The sequence below is a fragment of the Bos mutus genome, chromosome 3 (genome assembly GCF_027580195.1).
Source record: "Bos mutus isolate GX-2022 chromosome 3, NWIPB_WYAK_1.1, whole genome shotgun sequence".
In the NCBI taxonomy this organism is placed as follows: domain Eukaryota; kingdom Metazoa; phylum Chordata; class Mammalia; order Artiodactyla; family Bovidae; genus Bos; species Bos mutus.
The window spans coordinates 68,012,727-68,030,243 of NC_091619.1; the positions used below are offsets into that span (position 1 = coordinate 68,012,727).

Here is a 17,517-nt window from a genome sequence, read left to right on the forward strand (position 1 = left end):
CCAGTCCACCAAAAAATCAGGTGAATTTATAGAAAAGATAAGTCGTATGCAGTGAAGTGGGTAAAGTAAAAGATTATAGTTGCTAGCTACAATGAGATGGTGTCCTTGGGAGTTAATTCAGTATTATAGAGCATAGTGTTATTTAAATGTGTTTAGTTTTCTCTGTTATTTTTAGTTTAAACTGTCTTAATGCATTGTGACAAATTGTATTCTCATGGTGGAGTAATTCATGTGCCTTAATTTGTGAAGTTAATATAATTTATACATTATGAATATAAATAAAATATTAATAAAGTTTTATATAATGTAAAATGTATATAGAAGTAGGCATTTTATACTTTCATATTTGAATCAGAAGAAGTCATCGTGCTTGGCCAAGTAATATAAACCTAAATAGTAGGATTTAAATAAAATGCAATTTTTATCATCATGGACATGAGTCTGAGTGAACTCCGGGAGTTGGTGATGGACAGGGAGGCCTGGCGTGCTGCGATTCATGGGGTCGCAAAGAGTCGGACACGACTGAGCGACTGATCTGATCTGATCTGAGGCAGGATAGAATGGTCTTGATGAAAGAACAAGAAAATCATGCATTAAGAGTTGCAGTTCTAAATACAATTTCTTTTTTGTTGTTTTTTGTTTGTTTTTATATTTTATTTTTATTCTGAGTGAATTGTGAAAGCATATAGCTATTTATTTTCATAGATTCCTTCTGAAATATTTGTTAGGTACCTGTTTATGCCACACTGTTCTCGGTGTGACCGTAACAAAGTGCTTGCCTATATTGAAGTTTATATTCTGGGAAGAGATATGCCCAACAAGTGAAAAACAAACATGTAATGGAGCATATGGGCTAAGTGCTAGCAGAAAAGAAAATCAAGGTAAGGAGATAGAGTGATGGTTTGAGGAAGGGGTAGTATTTTTTAGGGCTGGCCTCTCTCAGTGAGGGGACATTTGAACAGAGAGGGAAATGAGGTGCAGGGGTCAGTCACTCTGTCATTTGAAGAAGAAGCACAGGAAGCAGAGAGACCAGCAAATGCAGAGTCTAAATTGGGAGCATAGTTTTTGAGTGAAGAATTTGGAAGGGGGTCATTGTGACAGGAGCAGAATGGACAAGCTGAGAGTGGGAGATGATGAGGCCAGAGGGAAAAAAACTTTTATGCCATTAGGAGGATTTTATTCTGTGATAGGAAGTCACTGGAAAAATCAGAGCATACAAATGACATGAGTGGAAAGTTTTGAAAAGATTATTCTCGCCACTGTGTAGAGGATAGACCTTAGCTTTCTGAATCTGTTATCTTTGAACAGGTGTGGTCTTGAGTTGTAATTAATCCTGGGTTTTTGTAAGCCATGTTTCAATGCCAAAGGTAACATATGAACATCTTCACTGTGTAGGTAGATGATGTTAGTCATGAATTTTGTCACGGGGAGTTGCCGGGAAGATAATTGATTGGCAACACAAAAAATGATCAAAGAACAGTCATAGTTTTCAAAGTGACTGGGAACTTGGAATAAACCTGGATATATATTTACTCTGTTTTTATGGCCTTCTTAGGCTCTTAAAATTCAGATAAACAGTTCTTGGCAAAACTTTCTTCTGATACAGAACTGCTGGTTTGTTTAGCTTCAAAAGAAGCAGAGGAAAGGGAATGAATTTAGAAAGCTTGCCTACTAATGTTGAAAACCATATCCTTGCCACCACTTTTCAATGACTAAATTATCAAATTTAGAAGGAATTGGTGGAAACTGAGAAGCTGTCAGCAATAGTACAGGTACATAAGACTCCTTATCATTAGAGGTGAAATTATTAATTGACCTCCTTTTTTGAAGAACATAGAGAAACATATATCAAAAGCATCTAAAAGTTATCATGCTCTTTGACCCAATCATTCCAATTCCAGGAATTTATACTGAGGCAATAGTCAGAAATAATAAAATAATTATGATCTGTATTTGAAGTAGCTTTATAATCACAAAAAATGGAAACAATTCAACATTTAACACCAGGCAATTGGTCAACCACATTTTAGTAAAACTTTATTAGAATATTCTGTGCAGTTATTGAAGAATAGTTCTTATTAAATGATACATGGAAACGGTCACAATATTTTGCTAAATGAATAAAATGGGATACAAAATGTTATCTATAGATGTAGTAAAGTGAAAAAAAAATACTTAGAAACCTGCCAAAATGTTGACTACTAGTTGTTTCTGAATGGTGAAACTAGGATATTGTTGTATTTAGTTGTATTGTCTCTGTATTTTTTTATCGTTATTATTTCAAGCTTCAAGTAGTGAATATGTACTCTTTTCATACTTGGGGAAAATAACATATATTATTTTTAAAATGTTTGTTTTCATAATAGAAAGCTAATACTGTAATGTAATAATATTTTGGTATTTTAAAAATATCTCAAAATATCCTATAACATTTGAGTGGAAAAGATGTTTTCCTATGAAATTCTTTGTATGAGCCTCTTCCATTTTGCTGCAGATGCTATGGGAACTGACAGTTCTCTTTGCTTTTAATGGTCATCTTTATAGCAAGGTGAAGGAGCAGAGCCTTGAGGGATGAAGGGCTAAATAGATAGAGGAAACAGGGCGATGTGTCACACTGCTGACATGGGAGTCTCAGCATGCATGGTCCTCCCTTACAGTAGGTGGGAAATGGTCAAGGTTAGATGCTGGCTGAGGTCTTGCTTTTTAAGTTTCAGTTTCAGAAGAACATCTGAGAAAAAAGTGACCAAGTGAGGCCTTTTCTGATCTCACACCTAATAAATCCTTGATGCTCAGGCCAGTGTCCCATTTTTGCTAAACCTGAATCAGGCAGCACCTAACTGTACAGGCTCTCATCAACTTCCAAAGCCTAACCCTCCTGGGGGAAGCTAGCTGACGTGGGCAAGTGGTGATTACAGTCCTGGGAGAGAAGGACTACAAGCTTCAGGAAATTCTGAGTGAGTCTGTAATTTATAGATTATGCTAGTACTATTTGGCTTCTTAGAATAGTCTTTTGGTTCAATAGCTGCTAATTGTTTATTTTAGTTATTATTATTGTAAATCATATTAAATATTTTATTAAGGTAATATTGACACACGACATTATATTAACTTCAGATGTACAACATAACGATTCTGTAACTATAGTAAACCATATTTCTTTATAGCTTGTGGACTACTTGGGGAAAAGCCTAGATGTCCTGTTGGCTCTGATGAAACAGAGCTTCAGTAATTGATACCAAATCAGATTCCCCCCCACCCTCCTGTCCTGCCAACCTGTTGCTTAGTGGATCAAGCAGATTTATACACAAAGACCTAAAACACTGTTTATCTAGACTCTCTAGTTAAACAGTGCCAGAATTAGTGTAGTGGGAAAGATGATATCTAACTTATATATACTACGTTATAAAGTTACTAAAATAAAGATTGACTTGGTTTAAAAAAAACAATGATAACCTAATTGTCATGAGTTGATGTCATCTCTAAACTATATTATTATAAAAAAAAAAAAACCTTTTGTATTTGGTGGATTGGATGAGTGAGGAAAACTGATGCTCAAAGACTTCTTACAGAAGTCTTCCATATTTTTTCTCTTAATGTAGTTAAGTCATTCCATTTTTTCCCTGAAAGCCATGTGAATCAGATATCTCACTATTTGTTTCCAAACACAGAGGGATGAGTAAGTAACTAACTGCCTCTTAGCAACTCACCTTAAATTGAGCAAGGGATCACATTCTAGTTCTGCTTTTTTTGAAGTACAATCTTTGGATCAACTGCATCAGCCTATCTGAGAGGACAGAAAGCAAGGAAGTAAGAGAAAAGGGAGGCAAGGAAAGAAAGGGAGAGAAAGATAGAGAGGGAGGATATTTTGGAGAAACTATGTTTTTATATAAAAGGGATAATCTAGGTCTAGTATTCTTTTGTGAGCTTTTGTTAACCAGGAAGTGGTGTAATGATAGCTGTCAGAGATTTGGAGACACAGGTCATCAGATGATAAGCAAGGGATGTAGACAGGGTTGTGCCAGAAACTAAAGACAAACTTAACGGATATTACAGGTTGCCTAGAATTATATGAAAGTGGGAGATAATACTTGCAATAAACATACTCATCATTTCATCTATTATTATGTATTAGGTGCTTGTGCTTAGTCACTCAGTCATGTCCGACTCTTTGCAACCCCACAGACTGTAACCCGCCAGGCTCTTCTGTCCATGGGGATTCTCCAGGCAAGAATACTGGAGTGGGTTGCCATGCTCTTCTCCAGGGGATCTTCCCAACCCAGGGATCAAACCCAGGTCTCCCTCATTGTAGGCAGATTCTTTACCAACTGAGCCTCCAAGGAAGCCCCATTAGGTGCTTAGGCACTTGTTAATAAGTTAAATATAAACATGTTCTACAGGTATTATTTCATTTAATGCTCCCAATATAATCACTAAGATATCTCTTTTTGACAGATGAGTATACTGAAGTTGAGGCTGAGCCTTAGGCCAAAGAACTTACTCAAGGTGACACAGTTAGTGTGGAACTTGAACTCTTTAGGTCTTTGCATTCCTAAAGCTCAGTGCTAGTAATCAGTGCAGGTAAACAGAAATGTCTACAGCAGCTTTTACTGTCAAATTTATAGGAATTATGCAATATCTTTTCTGCTCTGTCCACATGGAGTGTTGGAGTCACATCACTGAAATATCTACTAACGGACGAAATGCTTATAGTATAGTCAGTCCTGGTAGTTTTAGAGATCTAAAAGAATAGTGATGATTGGGATTATAAAAGCCATAACACGTTTCTAAAAAGGAAAAGGCAACTAAATTCCTTTACAGTCATTTCATTGCATGTGCCTTTGGCAAATCTGTCACTGCTTCTGGCTGTTGCCTTTTTTTTTTTTTTATGTAAGTATCTCTTTGCATGGATTTCTTCATGATTTCCTATTTGTTTTCATTTTGAAATCATAGCTTGAGCATTGTTTAATCCTGACATTTTAAAAACAGGATCTTAATGTGAATGCTTTTAAATTAACCCCACTTGCTGCTGTTTCATTTACAATGTTTCCTTGACCTGTTTTTAATACCTTTTGGTATTTTATGTGGTCTCCAATCAGTTGAACAGGTAGTAGCTGAAGCTGTGGACTCTAGCCTCCACTGCCACTATGACTCCAAGGCTGGTGTTAGCAGCACAGAAGGAGAGGAACTCTCAAGGAAGCTGGAGACTGACACAGGTGCAGGTAAGGGTGCATCATTACCTAGGAAAGATCTTCAGAAAGCCTCTGCAAAAGGCAGTGCCATTTCCATCTTTCATCTTCTTATCCTTCTTTCCGTCTTTATTTTCTTTTTGACCAGTGAATGTGATGGCAGGAGGTGGTTGAGCGGCATTAAGGGGAGCTTTGGAGCTGACATCAGATATGAAAGTTATCATCCTTTTTTTGAAAACATTGGTGCCTAGAGTTTGTTTTTTAAAAAAGGATTTCAGATAATAAAAAAGGACTGCAAATAACAGAAAATATTGGTAGGGATTTTCAGACCAATATTATTTCTTAGCATGTCTCCGAGTTAGGTGGATGTGCCTAACTGACCCATTGGAGACTTGAAGAGCCCAGACACATTTCATGATGATTTATTTGAACTCCTTATTTTTTAAAATTAGGCAAGAATTCATTGCCATCAGCAAATGACCTGGCTTTTGATGATGAGTATTCCAGCTGCAGGAGTGCCTATTGGAGTGACTCAACAGACCATGACACATATATATCTAGTCACACAGCCTGTGTCCTTGAAATCAGGTTTCCCTGTATTTAGTAAATTATTTTTTTAAAATAGCCCGATTTAAATACATGAATGTGTGTGTGGAAGTAGTGGGAGGGAGAGGGGGCTTCATTGTGTTCATCATGTGGTCACATTACCCCCCACATCCAATTTTTAATGATGGGCATCAAGCCCTCTAAGGTATTTGAGATTTTACTCTATTTTCAAGCAGACAAATTAGCCAGTCTCACAGATGCATTAGAAGATACAAGATTCCTGGCTCAGAGAAAAAGGACTTTGTTACTCAAGGCAAATAGTAGCAGCCAGATGATTTGCACTTAGGCTGGCTCCCTGAGCTCAAGTTACCCCAGGGAATGTGGAGAGGGCCAGGTGACACCTGAACTTGAGTGGACTGAGTTGCAGAAGGACTCTGGGCTTCAAGAACCCAAGGCTTTCATAGTGGCCATTCAACCAGAGGAGTTCTAACATACCTCCTCAACAATGCAGGCAGAGTAGTTGTTGTCTATTAAATCTGATTCAAGCAAGAAAATATCACATATTGTATGCAGTGAGAGGGGAATGTGGAAGGAAGATTTGTTAGGGCTCTCTGTGTGCCAGGCACTGTGCCAAGCATTTTATGGTTTGTTCTTACAAAGATTCTGTGAGTTAAGGATTGCTATTATCGCTTTATGGATAAGAGAATGAAGGCTTAGAGATATGTTTCCCAAGTTCACACAATTATGTGGCAGAGCTGGTATTCTCACCGAGATCTGTCTGACTCCCAAGTACACACTCAGTCACTAAATCAAATTGCCCCTGTTTTTGAATATTGCTTGGTTTCTTATATTCATTTTTTTTTCAAAAGCCCATGAGGTTACTAGCAAAAACACATCATGTTTTTGTATTGATATTTCTTAGAAGGGCTTCAATTACGCTTTCTCCCTTGCTTCAGGAATGTCATGTCTGACTGCCCTATGAGTGTGTGTGTGTATGTGTGTGTGTGTAATAACTCAGCTAGATGCCACTAGCACTTTTTCTCTGAGAATTTAGGCACAATATATTATTACATAGTGGCTAGGCAATTTTATTACCCTGCTGTATTCCTGAATGTGCTTTAACTAATCCATAAATTTAGAGGTCAACTTAGCAAAACAGAGGACTTTCCTTAAATGTTTTTTATAACTGACTATTGAAGTATACTTTCATGAAGGAATTTGAATAGTAATAGATATACTATTAAAGAGACTTGGTATGTTGTTTCTCATGGCTTTCATTTAATTTTGTTTTAAATCTAGTAATCTGTAAGGAAATAAAACAAACCATATTCTTTCAGGTGAACTGGCTCCATGGAAGCCCATTTGGCTCTACATTTAATATAATAAATAGCTGCTGTGGTATGCTGAGGACCTCCTATAAAAGTTAACAGCACCCTACTTATAGACCTGAGGTTTCTGTTGTGCTGTGTGCTTAGTTGCGTCTGACTCTTTGCGACCCCAAGGACTGCAGCCCCCCGGGCTCCTCTGTCCATGGGGATTCTCCATGCAAGAATACTGAGTGGGTTGCCATGCCCTCCTCCAGGGGATCTCCCCAACCCAGGGAGATTGAACCCAGGTCTCCTGCATTGCAAGTGGGCTTGTTTACTGACTGAGCCACCAGGGAAGCCCCCAAAAACTGGAGTGGGTTTAGCTTATCCCTTCTCCTGGAGAAGTTTCTGTTACTCCTTTGAATGAATATATCAAAAGTTACCCTCCAAATACATTTTTAAAGGGAAATTTAATATCAGCTGTTATTGTCTAACTTCATAATGGCTTGTTTTAATAGCTGGTAAGAGGCCAAGAGGAGGAACAAAGGACAGCCATGTGTGGTGTTAGGAGAGGAACTGCAGTTATAGGACAGTCCCAGATGGAGTAACAGAGTAAGGATGAAGTGAGTAAGATCAGGGCTTTCAGTTTCTGGGAGATTGTTGGTGATGGGGTAGGGGTGAGATGGTTAGCCAAAAGGGCAAGCAAGAGAAAACCATGAGGAAGACACACTTGCCTACATTATACATTTATACCATTTGGAAGTCGGCATCCTGGCATTATAACTTATTTTGTAGAATCTATTCCAGTGTCCTCTACAAACAAAGAAGATTAGATTGATAGAAAGCATTGAGAGGACCATTTGAGAAGCTCTAATCTCCCTAAGTATTATTCTGCAGTTGAAAATTTTAAATGCTTTGGCCTTTGGTCTGGAATGCTTTTATTTATTTTGCGTGGATCACTGTAACAGAAATGCACATATTTGCTAAAGGATAAGAAATCTATCTGGAGCCTTTTAAGAAACACACTGAACTTATATTTATTGAAGTATGATAGCTAACACACCCAGATTTGCAGGAAAGTATGGATGAGAAACTTATGAAATGCTTCAAGTAGGTTATTTATGTTGAAAATTGTCCCATACTACAAAGTCCTGTCTTGCTCTGTGATCCTCTTTTGCCAAAGGCAAATCAAATTCTGAAGGTAGAGGGGAGGTATTTTGACCTACAATACAAATTTGTATCTATAGTAAAAAGTCTTACCTTGAGCTACGAAGTTATTTGATCACTAAATTTAGATATAGTAGCTTTAATGGGCAGAGAAGGCAATGGTACCCCACTCAAGTACTCTTGCCTGGAAAACTCATGGATGGTGGAGCCTGGATGGCTGCAGTCCATGGGGTCGCTGAGGGTCGGATACGACTGAGCGACTTCACTTTGACTTTTCACTTTCATGCATTGGAGAAGGAAATGGCAACCCACTCCAGTGTTCTTGCCTGGAGAATCCCAGGGATGGGGGAGTCTGGTGGGCTGCCGTCTATGGGGTCGCACAGAGTCGGACACGACTGAAGTGACTTAGCAGCAGCAGCAGCTTTAATGGGAGCAATGTATGGGATAATGATCAGTTCATATTGTATTATGATTCTGTTGCTAAATGCTCACATGAGTACAAGAAACCTAGGCTGAGAACAAGCATATTATGGTCCTGTAGGGAACAATGATTGCTAAAATGAAATCCTCACTATTTTCCTTGTTGCATAATTTTTTCTGCAAGTCCTAATATTTCATTTGAAAGTGGGATATATGTATGTGTGTATGGGGTGTGTGTGTGTGTATAAGAAAGAGAGGGAGGGAGAGAGATTTTATTATTCTAAGGCATGGATTTTTTTGTTTGTTTGTTTTCAACAGTTCTGATGTTCAATTTCCTTTAATATCAATGTGTGTCCATTAAATTTGATAGCTCTTTTTTTTTTCTTTTTTCATCACGAAAAGCCATTATTAAATCATGGTGCATGTTACAGCTGATGGAATCCTAGAGTTGAGGAAATGAAATATAATATCAGTAGCCCCTTGATATTATACATAAATATCTCTTATATATAGAAAATTATATGTAATGTCTCCTCCTGCACTTTGATTAAAGTAACCTTGATTTCTAACCTTATTTTATAGCACCGGATAGGAATCTAGTGGTGGAGGAAAGGACTGTACTCAGCTCAAACAAGAAATCCAAGCAAGTTGCATCAGAAGAGCATACCCTGGAGATGAAAGAAGCAGTGGAGGAAGGTGAAAGTCCTCAACACAGGAATGCTGACACAGAAGGAAAAGGGGATACAGCACAGCAGGGAAAAGCCGGGGTTAATGAGGTTCCCTCGGGGCAGGGGAAGCCAAAAGTAGAACAGCTGGCATTAGTAGGACAGTTTACGGAGCAAAGAGAGCTCTCTCAGGGCATAGCAGTTGAGGCAGAGGCAGAAGCAGAAGGGGATAGAAGGCAGGATAAAGAAGGGTTAGGTGCCAGAGAAGGAGAAGCAGCAAAAGACTCTGGAGGTCTGAATGAAGGTGAGGCTGCTGAGGCACGGGCCCTGATGCAAACAGTGCTGGAGACGGAGCAGGCAGCTTCTGAAGGTGGGCAGGCTTCAGAGAGGGCAGTGCTGGCAAGCCAGGCAGCAGCTCTGAACTCAGGGTGTGCTCAGGAGACAGCGGCCCTAAGAGAGGCAGTGAGGCCAGAGAAGGGAAAGTCTGAGAGCGCGGCTGTGAGTGCAGTTGGGTCTGCAAAGCTGGGCGTGGAGGACAGTGAAGAGGAAGCATGTACAGACCTAGAGGACAGGGGACCCATGGAAGACGCTACATCTGACAGAGAGGAGGGTTTAGAAGAGGCAATGCTGGGGCGAGACGAGCCGACCAAAGAGAGAAAGGCAGTCACAGGAATGGAGACACCTTTGAGCTCCTCCACTTCTGAGAAGGTTGAGGCTACTCAGATGGGGAGTTCAGTGGACAGCCTGGAAGGACTTCGTAAGGACCAGGTGGAAAAGGAGGGGATGGTGATGGAGTCAGAGTCTAATACAGATGATGATAGGAAAGAAATGTTACCTGAGGAATTAGACTCAGAAAAGAGAGGCAAGAGGAAAGCTGAGAGTTCAAAAACACCTCTGGGGGAAACTGAATCTGAGAGAGAAGAGGTGACAAGGGCAAAGGTGCTTCAGGATGAAGACACTTTAGAAGAGGAACAAAATCTTAAAGGGAAAGCAGGGGAACCTGTGCAGGAAGAAAGACCAGAGGAAGAGACACAAGCCTCCCCAAATGAAACGGAGTGTGATGCCGAGGGTGAAGCAGCCATGGTGGCATCTGAGGTGACTGAAGACGCAGGGCAACAAGGAGAGGACTCACTGAGAGACCAGGAGGTAGACATGTTTGAAGCGGCCCCTGGATTTGAAAATTCCCTAGAAAACACAACGGTTTGGGGGAAAGGGGAAGGAGGGAAAGGGAGAGATGCCGGAACCACAGAGCACAGAGGCTCAACAGAGCTGCTCTTTAGTGAGAATGTGGCCCACGAAGAGCAGGAAGAGGAGTCTACCCCTGCAGGAGAGAGGGTGTCAGGAGCTCCCGAAACCAAGTCCACAGGGAAAGCACAGACTCCCAGGGGTGCAGGTGAGGCCCAGGGGTCTGCAACCAAAGATCAACATGTGGTCACCAACCAGAAGGGGAGGAATAAAGACGGGCCTTTACAGGGGCCAGAGGGAGTAGCCATCACAGCCTTGACCCAAGATGTTCCTGAGGGAGATTCCATGATGGCAGGAAAACTCAGTGAAGTGATGGATGAGATTGCAGAGGAGGAGGTGGATAAAGAGTGCACGCTGGGGACAGGAATGCCGAAGAACGGGGCCCCTAAGGGGGACGGGAGCGCGCATGGCGTGGTTATGACTGTGGAAGATCCCCATCAAGGAGGAGGAGCCTCAGAAGAAGTTGCAGAGAGGGAGGACGATTCTGCTGAGGGGAAAATAGAAGCAAATAAAGTCTCCTCCTTTTCAGATGTTGCTGGGGAGGAAGCTTGGCACACAGTGGATGAGATGCCAGGAGAAACAGCAGCTGCAGAGAAGGTGGCTGTAGAGGGGATAGTGCTGAGCGGGGAGGATGTACCAGTGGCAGAGGAGATGACTGCGATTTCGGCATTGGAGGCTGAGGTTGAGGCTCCAGAGGAACCTCTTAACCTGGAAGGGAAGGTTCCAAAGCCAGGGCCAGCTGGGGAGGCAGAGAAGGCTGAAACAACCCTAGGGGCTGAGTCTGAGTTGGTGGGGGAGGAGGCAGGGAAGGGGAGTCCTGATGGGGAGCAGGAGTCAGGGGAAGCTGAAGAATTTAGACTAGAATTATCCCAAGAGAGCGGGTCAGAGGCCAGGAGAGAGAGTCCACAGGATGCAGAAACACTTTCTGAAAAGCCCAACTGCAGGGAAATCCAAGAGAAGCAAGAGCTTTCTGTGCAAAGAGGAAGTGAGGACCTGGATGTTTCCTTGAGTCCGGGGAAGGCCTAAGAGACTTCATGGCTGATGGTGAGTTTAAGCTCAACCTGTTTGTAGGATTACACAGATATCCCACCTGGGGTCTCTTCTCCTGTGGGCTGTCTCATCCCTTTATCAGTGCCTGCACACACAGGCTTCAGTTCCAGGGGCTGCTGAGCCCATCAGGATAGGGGCTGGGTGAGATGGACAGGCAAACCAGAGGCATACAGGGACGCATTTCTACCCCCTGTACAACTCTAAATCCCAGCCTCTGCCTTTGCAAGTACAGCTCTCAAGCAGTGAGATCCTCCTCCTCTCCCTTACAGGGCTGGGAAGATGGATACAGAGGAGAGCGTGTGCCATGGGGACAAAAGGAAAAAGGCTTACTTTGCCTTTATATGGGCTCTCTGTCTTCATTTCTGAAGTTCTGTGAAGTTTAATAAATATATATAGCATAAATTAGTAAAATATATTAAAATATTTGAAGCCTGTTAAAAAAATATATCTGTAAAATACTGATGATGTAACTAAAGACCAAAATTATTTCTAGCATTTCCTTGTGTTTCTACTATTTGCATGATGTATACTTAATGCCTGGTTTCTACTATTCTGAGTGATTATATTCATAGTTCTACCCTTTTTATTGTCTTTCAGGATATTTTCAAGATGCCTTCCAGAAGACTTGGAGTGGAGGAGAAGGATTCACCTGAATATCTCACCAGGACTTTTTTTTTTTTTAATCCCTGTGCTTGTCTGAGCGATTCCCAATCTGCCAGCTGGTCTGTAGCACCTCATGCACCTTGAGAAGAGGTGCTCAGCTCCTTCCTAGAGTGCTGGTTTCTGATGGAGGACTGGAAGGCTCTTACCTAATTCTACACCGTTAACATGTCTATATTCAAATCAAACTTATCATTTTCAAAAGCTTGACTCTTACCAAAGATTACCCGAAAGGCCCAGTCCTGATATCTGGGGTTTCTTTAAATTCCTATTTATTTAAAATCACATATTAGTCCCAGCTTCATACATGAGCATTTGATTTAAAATCTTTGGCTTTGTCTGTGAAAATGAGCTCTAAATGTTCTTCCAGGTACCTTCAGTGCTAAAGATTGTTCCAGACCTGTAAGTCCTTCCAGAAAAGGGTTCCATGGCATGTTTATTTACTTATAAATAGTCTATTATGCCATAGTAGAATAGTATATTTCTATTTATGCCAGATCAGTAATTTAATGTCTAAATCTTATTTCAAAATGCCCTTTCTTTTTGCATGTTTCTATAGTCTTGCTTTCTGAGGTGAACAGGTAAATGCTTGCAGCATTTTATCCTTGAGGGACTTATTTATAGGGCCACTCAAATTAAATTAATGTAGTAAATAATTTAGCCGAGTAAAATGAGTAACAATCATTATAGCAGGTAAACATTGCACATCAGCCTGTATGCCAACATTCTAGACTCTAGACTCTGGTTGGTGTCATTCAGTGGAAAAGAAACTTGGATTAAATTAGCATGCTGCTCACCTTCCCAGGTTCTGTTATTTCAAACCTGTGAAACTAACCCTGCAGTGCACTGCAAATCAACGGTCATGACTGCTTTCTAAATTACCCCTGCCCCCCATATCACTAGAAATCGTTGTGTAGCTGTGTCTCTTGGGGATTTCAATTTCCCTGTGACATCTCTGTTCATACACCGGTGTCCCGAAGGGCGCATATGTTTGGCTATCTTTTCATTACGTAAGGAGGTGAAAGAAGATGTCCTAAAGCAGTGATTCTCCAGTTACACTACACATTAGACTTTCATGGGGCACTTTCATGAATGAATCAATGCTTGATCCTACCCCAAGGATTCAGATCTAATTAGTTTTAGATAGGTGTAGGCATTAGTTTTTTGTTTTGTTGTTTTAATTTTTCAGTTGATTTTACTATGTAGAAAAAGTTGAGAATTGCTTCCCTAATCATTATACAGTCCACACTGGTTGCCCTATGTCCCTAAAAATCAGGCATATTATCTTTATTTTTTTTTATCTTTAGAGGTGTGTTTCATTTTAATAAAGGAGTCATTCAGTGATCAAAGGTATTAATATAATGGACCAGTGGTTCGCAAAACGCGGCCTTGATCAGGATATCAGCATTACCCAGAACTGTTCCAAATACAAATTCCTGCCTTCATCTCATACCTATTAAATTGGAAACTCTGTGGGTGGGGCAGAGCAATTGGTGTTTTAACAAGCCCTCTGGGTAATTCTGATGTACACTATAGTCTGAAAACTGCTGTCACGGACTATTGATTGTATTGAAGATTAGTCTCAGTTGGAAAATGGATTGCAGAGGTATTGTGAACTTTGTCTCTTTCTGTCTCTTCTACCCTCTGTGTCTCTTCTCTCTTTTCACTTGAGGAAATGATGGTCACTATAAAAGTGATGACCTCAACTTTAAACTCATTTTTATTATGACTGTAATGATATATATGTGAAATCCTTCAGCCCCACCCCCTTTTAAGGATGAACATCACTCATGGCACATCATAGATCTCCACTGTCTTACATTATAAAATAGGTTTCCTCTCCATTATATCCAATTTCATTTATTGCTAAGCTGCGTTTGTGTGGAGTTCTACAGTATTTTTTCTCTGATCTCAACCTCATTGCTACAGAGCACTTTGAATACATAGCACCTTATGGGAGAGATTATGAACTTGTTAATTCAATTGAAGAATTCATTTTGTACAATGTGCTAAATGGAAATTGCATTGGATTATTTTATATTTAACACATTCCATCAAAACACTTTCTGTAAAATTATCCTACAATCTGCATGTGGGTTTAACTGTGAAATTCAGTGTTGTGATAGTTCAATGAAGTGAATTCTTTCTCTGAAAATACTATGTTGATAAAATTATTTATGTGTTCAACTGAACTGATTTTTTCCCTAGTTTCATTATTAAAAGCATAAATAAACAGTTTCATTATTAAAAGCATAAATAAACCATATGTATATATATGACATAAATGATCCTTTATAAGTAAGACTAGACTTCTAAAATCTTTTGTCATTTCCTTAAAATTTAAACTCCACAAAGTAGAGCAGAGAGAATTATTTTCATTGGTCTGTATTTTTGAGTATATGTATTTACATTCACTCTACATTCACATATGTCTTTCACATACATGTAATAATGTCAGAGAGGAAAATTGTTATCACTATTTCATAGATAAGCAAAAAGAAGTTCAATTAAGTGGCTTGTCTAAAATCATAATCAGTCTCAAGTCTTCTCAGTCCAAACTCTGACTTTTTAAAAAATCACATACACTTCCTTCTAGGAAGAAGAATATTGCTGCTGCTGCTGCTAAGTCGCTTCAGTCATGTCTGACTCTGTGTGACCCCAAAGACAGCAGCCCACGAGGCTCCCCCGTCCCTGGGATTCTCCAGGCAAGAACACTGGAGTGGGTTGCCATTTCCTTCTCCAATGCATGGAAGTGAAAAGTGAAAGTGAAGTCGCTCAGTCGTGTCCGACTCCTAGCGACCCCATGGACTGCAGCCTACCAGGCTCCTCCGTCCATGGGATTTTCCAGGCAAGAGTACTGGAGTGGGGTGCCATTGCCTTCTCCGAAGAGGAATATTAAATAGATACTAATGGCAGAAAGTGAAGAGGAACTAAAAAGCCTCTTGATGAAAGTGAAAGTGGAGAGTGAAAAAGTTGGCTTAAAGCTCAACATTCAGAAAACGAAGATCATGGCATCTGGTCCCATCACTTCATGGGAAATAGATGGGGAAACAGTGGAAACAGTGTCAGACTTTATTTTTTTGGGCTCCAAAATCACTGCAGATGGTGACTGCAGCCATGGAATTTAAAGATGCTTACTCCTTGGAAGGAAAGTTATGTCCAACCTAGATAGCATATTCAAAAGCAGAGACATTACTTTGCCAACAAAGGTCTGTCTAGTCAAGGCTATGGTTTTTCCTGTGGTCATGTATGGATGTGAGAGTTGGACTGTGAAGAAGGCTGAGCGCCAAAGAATTGATGCTTTTGAACTGTGGTGTTGGAGAAGACTCTTTAGAGTCCCTTGGACTGCAAGGAGATCCAACCAGTCCATTCTGAAGGAGATCAGCCCTGGGATTTCTTTGGAAGGAATGATGCTAAAGCTGAAACTCCAGTACTTTGGCCACCTCATGCGAAGAGTTGACTCATTGGAAAAGACTGTGATTCTGGGAGGGATTGGGGGCAGGAGGAGAAGGGGACGACAGAGGATGAGATGGCTGGATGGCATCACTGACTCAATGGACGTGAGTCTGAGTGAATTCCAGGAGTTGGTGATGGACAGGGAGGCCTGGCGTGCTGTGATTCATGGGTTCGCAAAGAGGCAGACACGACTGAGCGACTGAACTGAACTGAAGGTATTATATGTGAATTTTTACATATTTTTGTTTACTTTGTAGATATAAAAATCAAACCTCATTAATATATAATGTATCAATAAGAAAAGGGTTATTTACTGTTCCAGTCAGTATCAGCCAAAGAATATGATAGATTATTTAAATAATTCAAAAGAAAAATAGACAACCAAAGTAAAGATAGGAAGAATTAGGTTTTGAATTTCTTTCTTAACAATTTTATTTTTAAAAATATTTATTTATTTGGCTGCACCAGGTTTTACTTCCAGCATTTAGGATCCCAAGTTTTGGCATTTGAACTCCTAGTTGTGTTATGTGGGATTTAGTTCTCTGACCAGAGATGGAACCTGGGCCTCCTGCATTGGGAGTTTGAAGTCTTAGTCACTGGACAACAAAAGTAGGGCCTGAATTACTTGAGTGAAGCTTTTTCTATGACTTTGTAAACTCTTGTGTTTTAAATTTAAATTATAGTTGAGTTCTTTAAAACTTCTAAGATCAATAATTTAGATTGCAATGGAAAATCATTATTTGAGAAAAGAAGACTTTAAAAAAGATTCATCTAGCATGTGAAATATTCCAACAGCTTCAAGGACTGTGGCCCTTGAGAGGACACTTCTGACCTTAATAACATTTTCTTTACTCTCTTAAACCACCTGATTGTGTCATTTGAAAGATGTTCCCATTTACGTGGCCAGAAACAAGAGGTACAAAAGAACAGGGAATAAATACAACTGGAATTCTTTAGAAGCTGCTCTCAAACTCACCCTTTTCCCCCTTTTATTATGTTTTATCCTTCCCTCTAATATCATGCCTTGCGACGGGAAAGCTATGCTTTTCAAAATAACAGAAAACATAAGCTCTACAATAAAATGCTAGATGTTTGAGAATGCATACTCCCTTTGAAATTCCAATCAGAAGTCTCAGACTATTTAATAATCTGTTCAACCGTGTCATATTTTGGAGTGATGCAAGCCCCCATTTTTATTAGAGAAAATGAGGTACATAGAAATACCTGGAACAGATAAGCTGATACCAAAGAATATAGAAGAACTAACTCTCTGCCTCATTTGTCAAACATTTCCTGGTCTTATTAACATCTGCTTATAATCAAAAGGTATAGGAAGGACAAAATTATAGGAGAAATCTCACATTGTTCAGGAGCTTTGTACTAATGTGACACAGAGACCCTCAAGCTAGTGTGGTGTTCCTCTGAGGGGAGATGAAGGTTTTCAAAGGATGCATGAAGGCTACTTTGCGGATGTCAACCTCCATATACACTTTTGTCATAAAATGGACCTGCCTGAGATCTAGCCTGAGTCAAGGTCTTCCCTTTTGCCAATCTCCCACTCTCATTCATAATAGAGGCCAGCTGTTCATCCATTTACCAGTTTTACTGTGTTGCCTCTGGGATGACACAAAATGACAAAGAAATGATTTGAAATATGGTGCAGGTATTGAGAAAGGGAATGACCTTAATGGGTGGTTAATAAATCCTTCTGCAATTCAAGTGGTTTTCAGTTGTTTTCAAGAAAACTAAATGAGAACCTAATTGACTTGTCAGCTGATAAGCCTCTTAAATCATCTTCGGTATTTTATCAGTCCT

The 17,517-nt window shown here is 40.0% G+C and overlaps 1 protein-coding gene across 3 annotated transcripts in view; it reads left to right on the forward strand.

Moving 5' to 3' along the window:
• ERICH3 (glutamate rich 3) overlaps positions 1–15,306 on the forward strand; it is a 124,286-nt gene extending 108,980 nt beyond the window's left edge. Inside the window, exons 12-14 of one of the 3 annotated variants that reach the window (XM_070367849.1) lie at positions 5,097–5,219; positions 9,209–11,580; positions 12,184–15,298. In XM_070367849.1, the coding sequence (XP_070223950.1) occupies positions 5,097–5,219; positions 9,209–11,562 (2,477 nt within the window). In that variant the 3' untranslated portion in view covers positions 11,563–11,580; positions 12,184–15,298. Of the gene's footprint in view, positions 1–5,096; positions 5,220–9,208; positions 11,581–12,183 lie in introns of all 3 variants that reach the window. The other 2 variants (XM_070367850.1, XM_070367851.1) reach the window with 2 other exon arrangements.
• Positions 15,307–17,517: the final 2,211 nt, after the last annotated feature.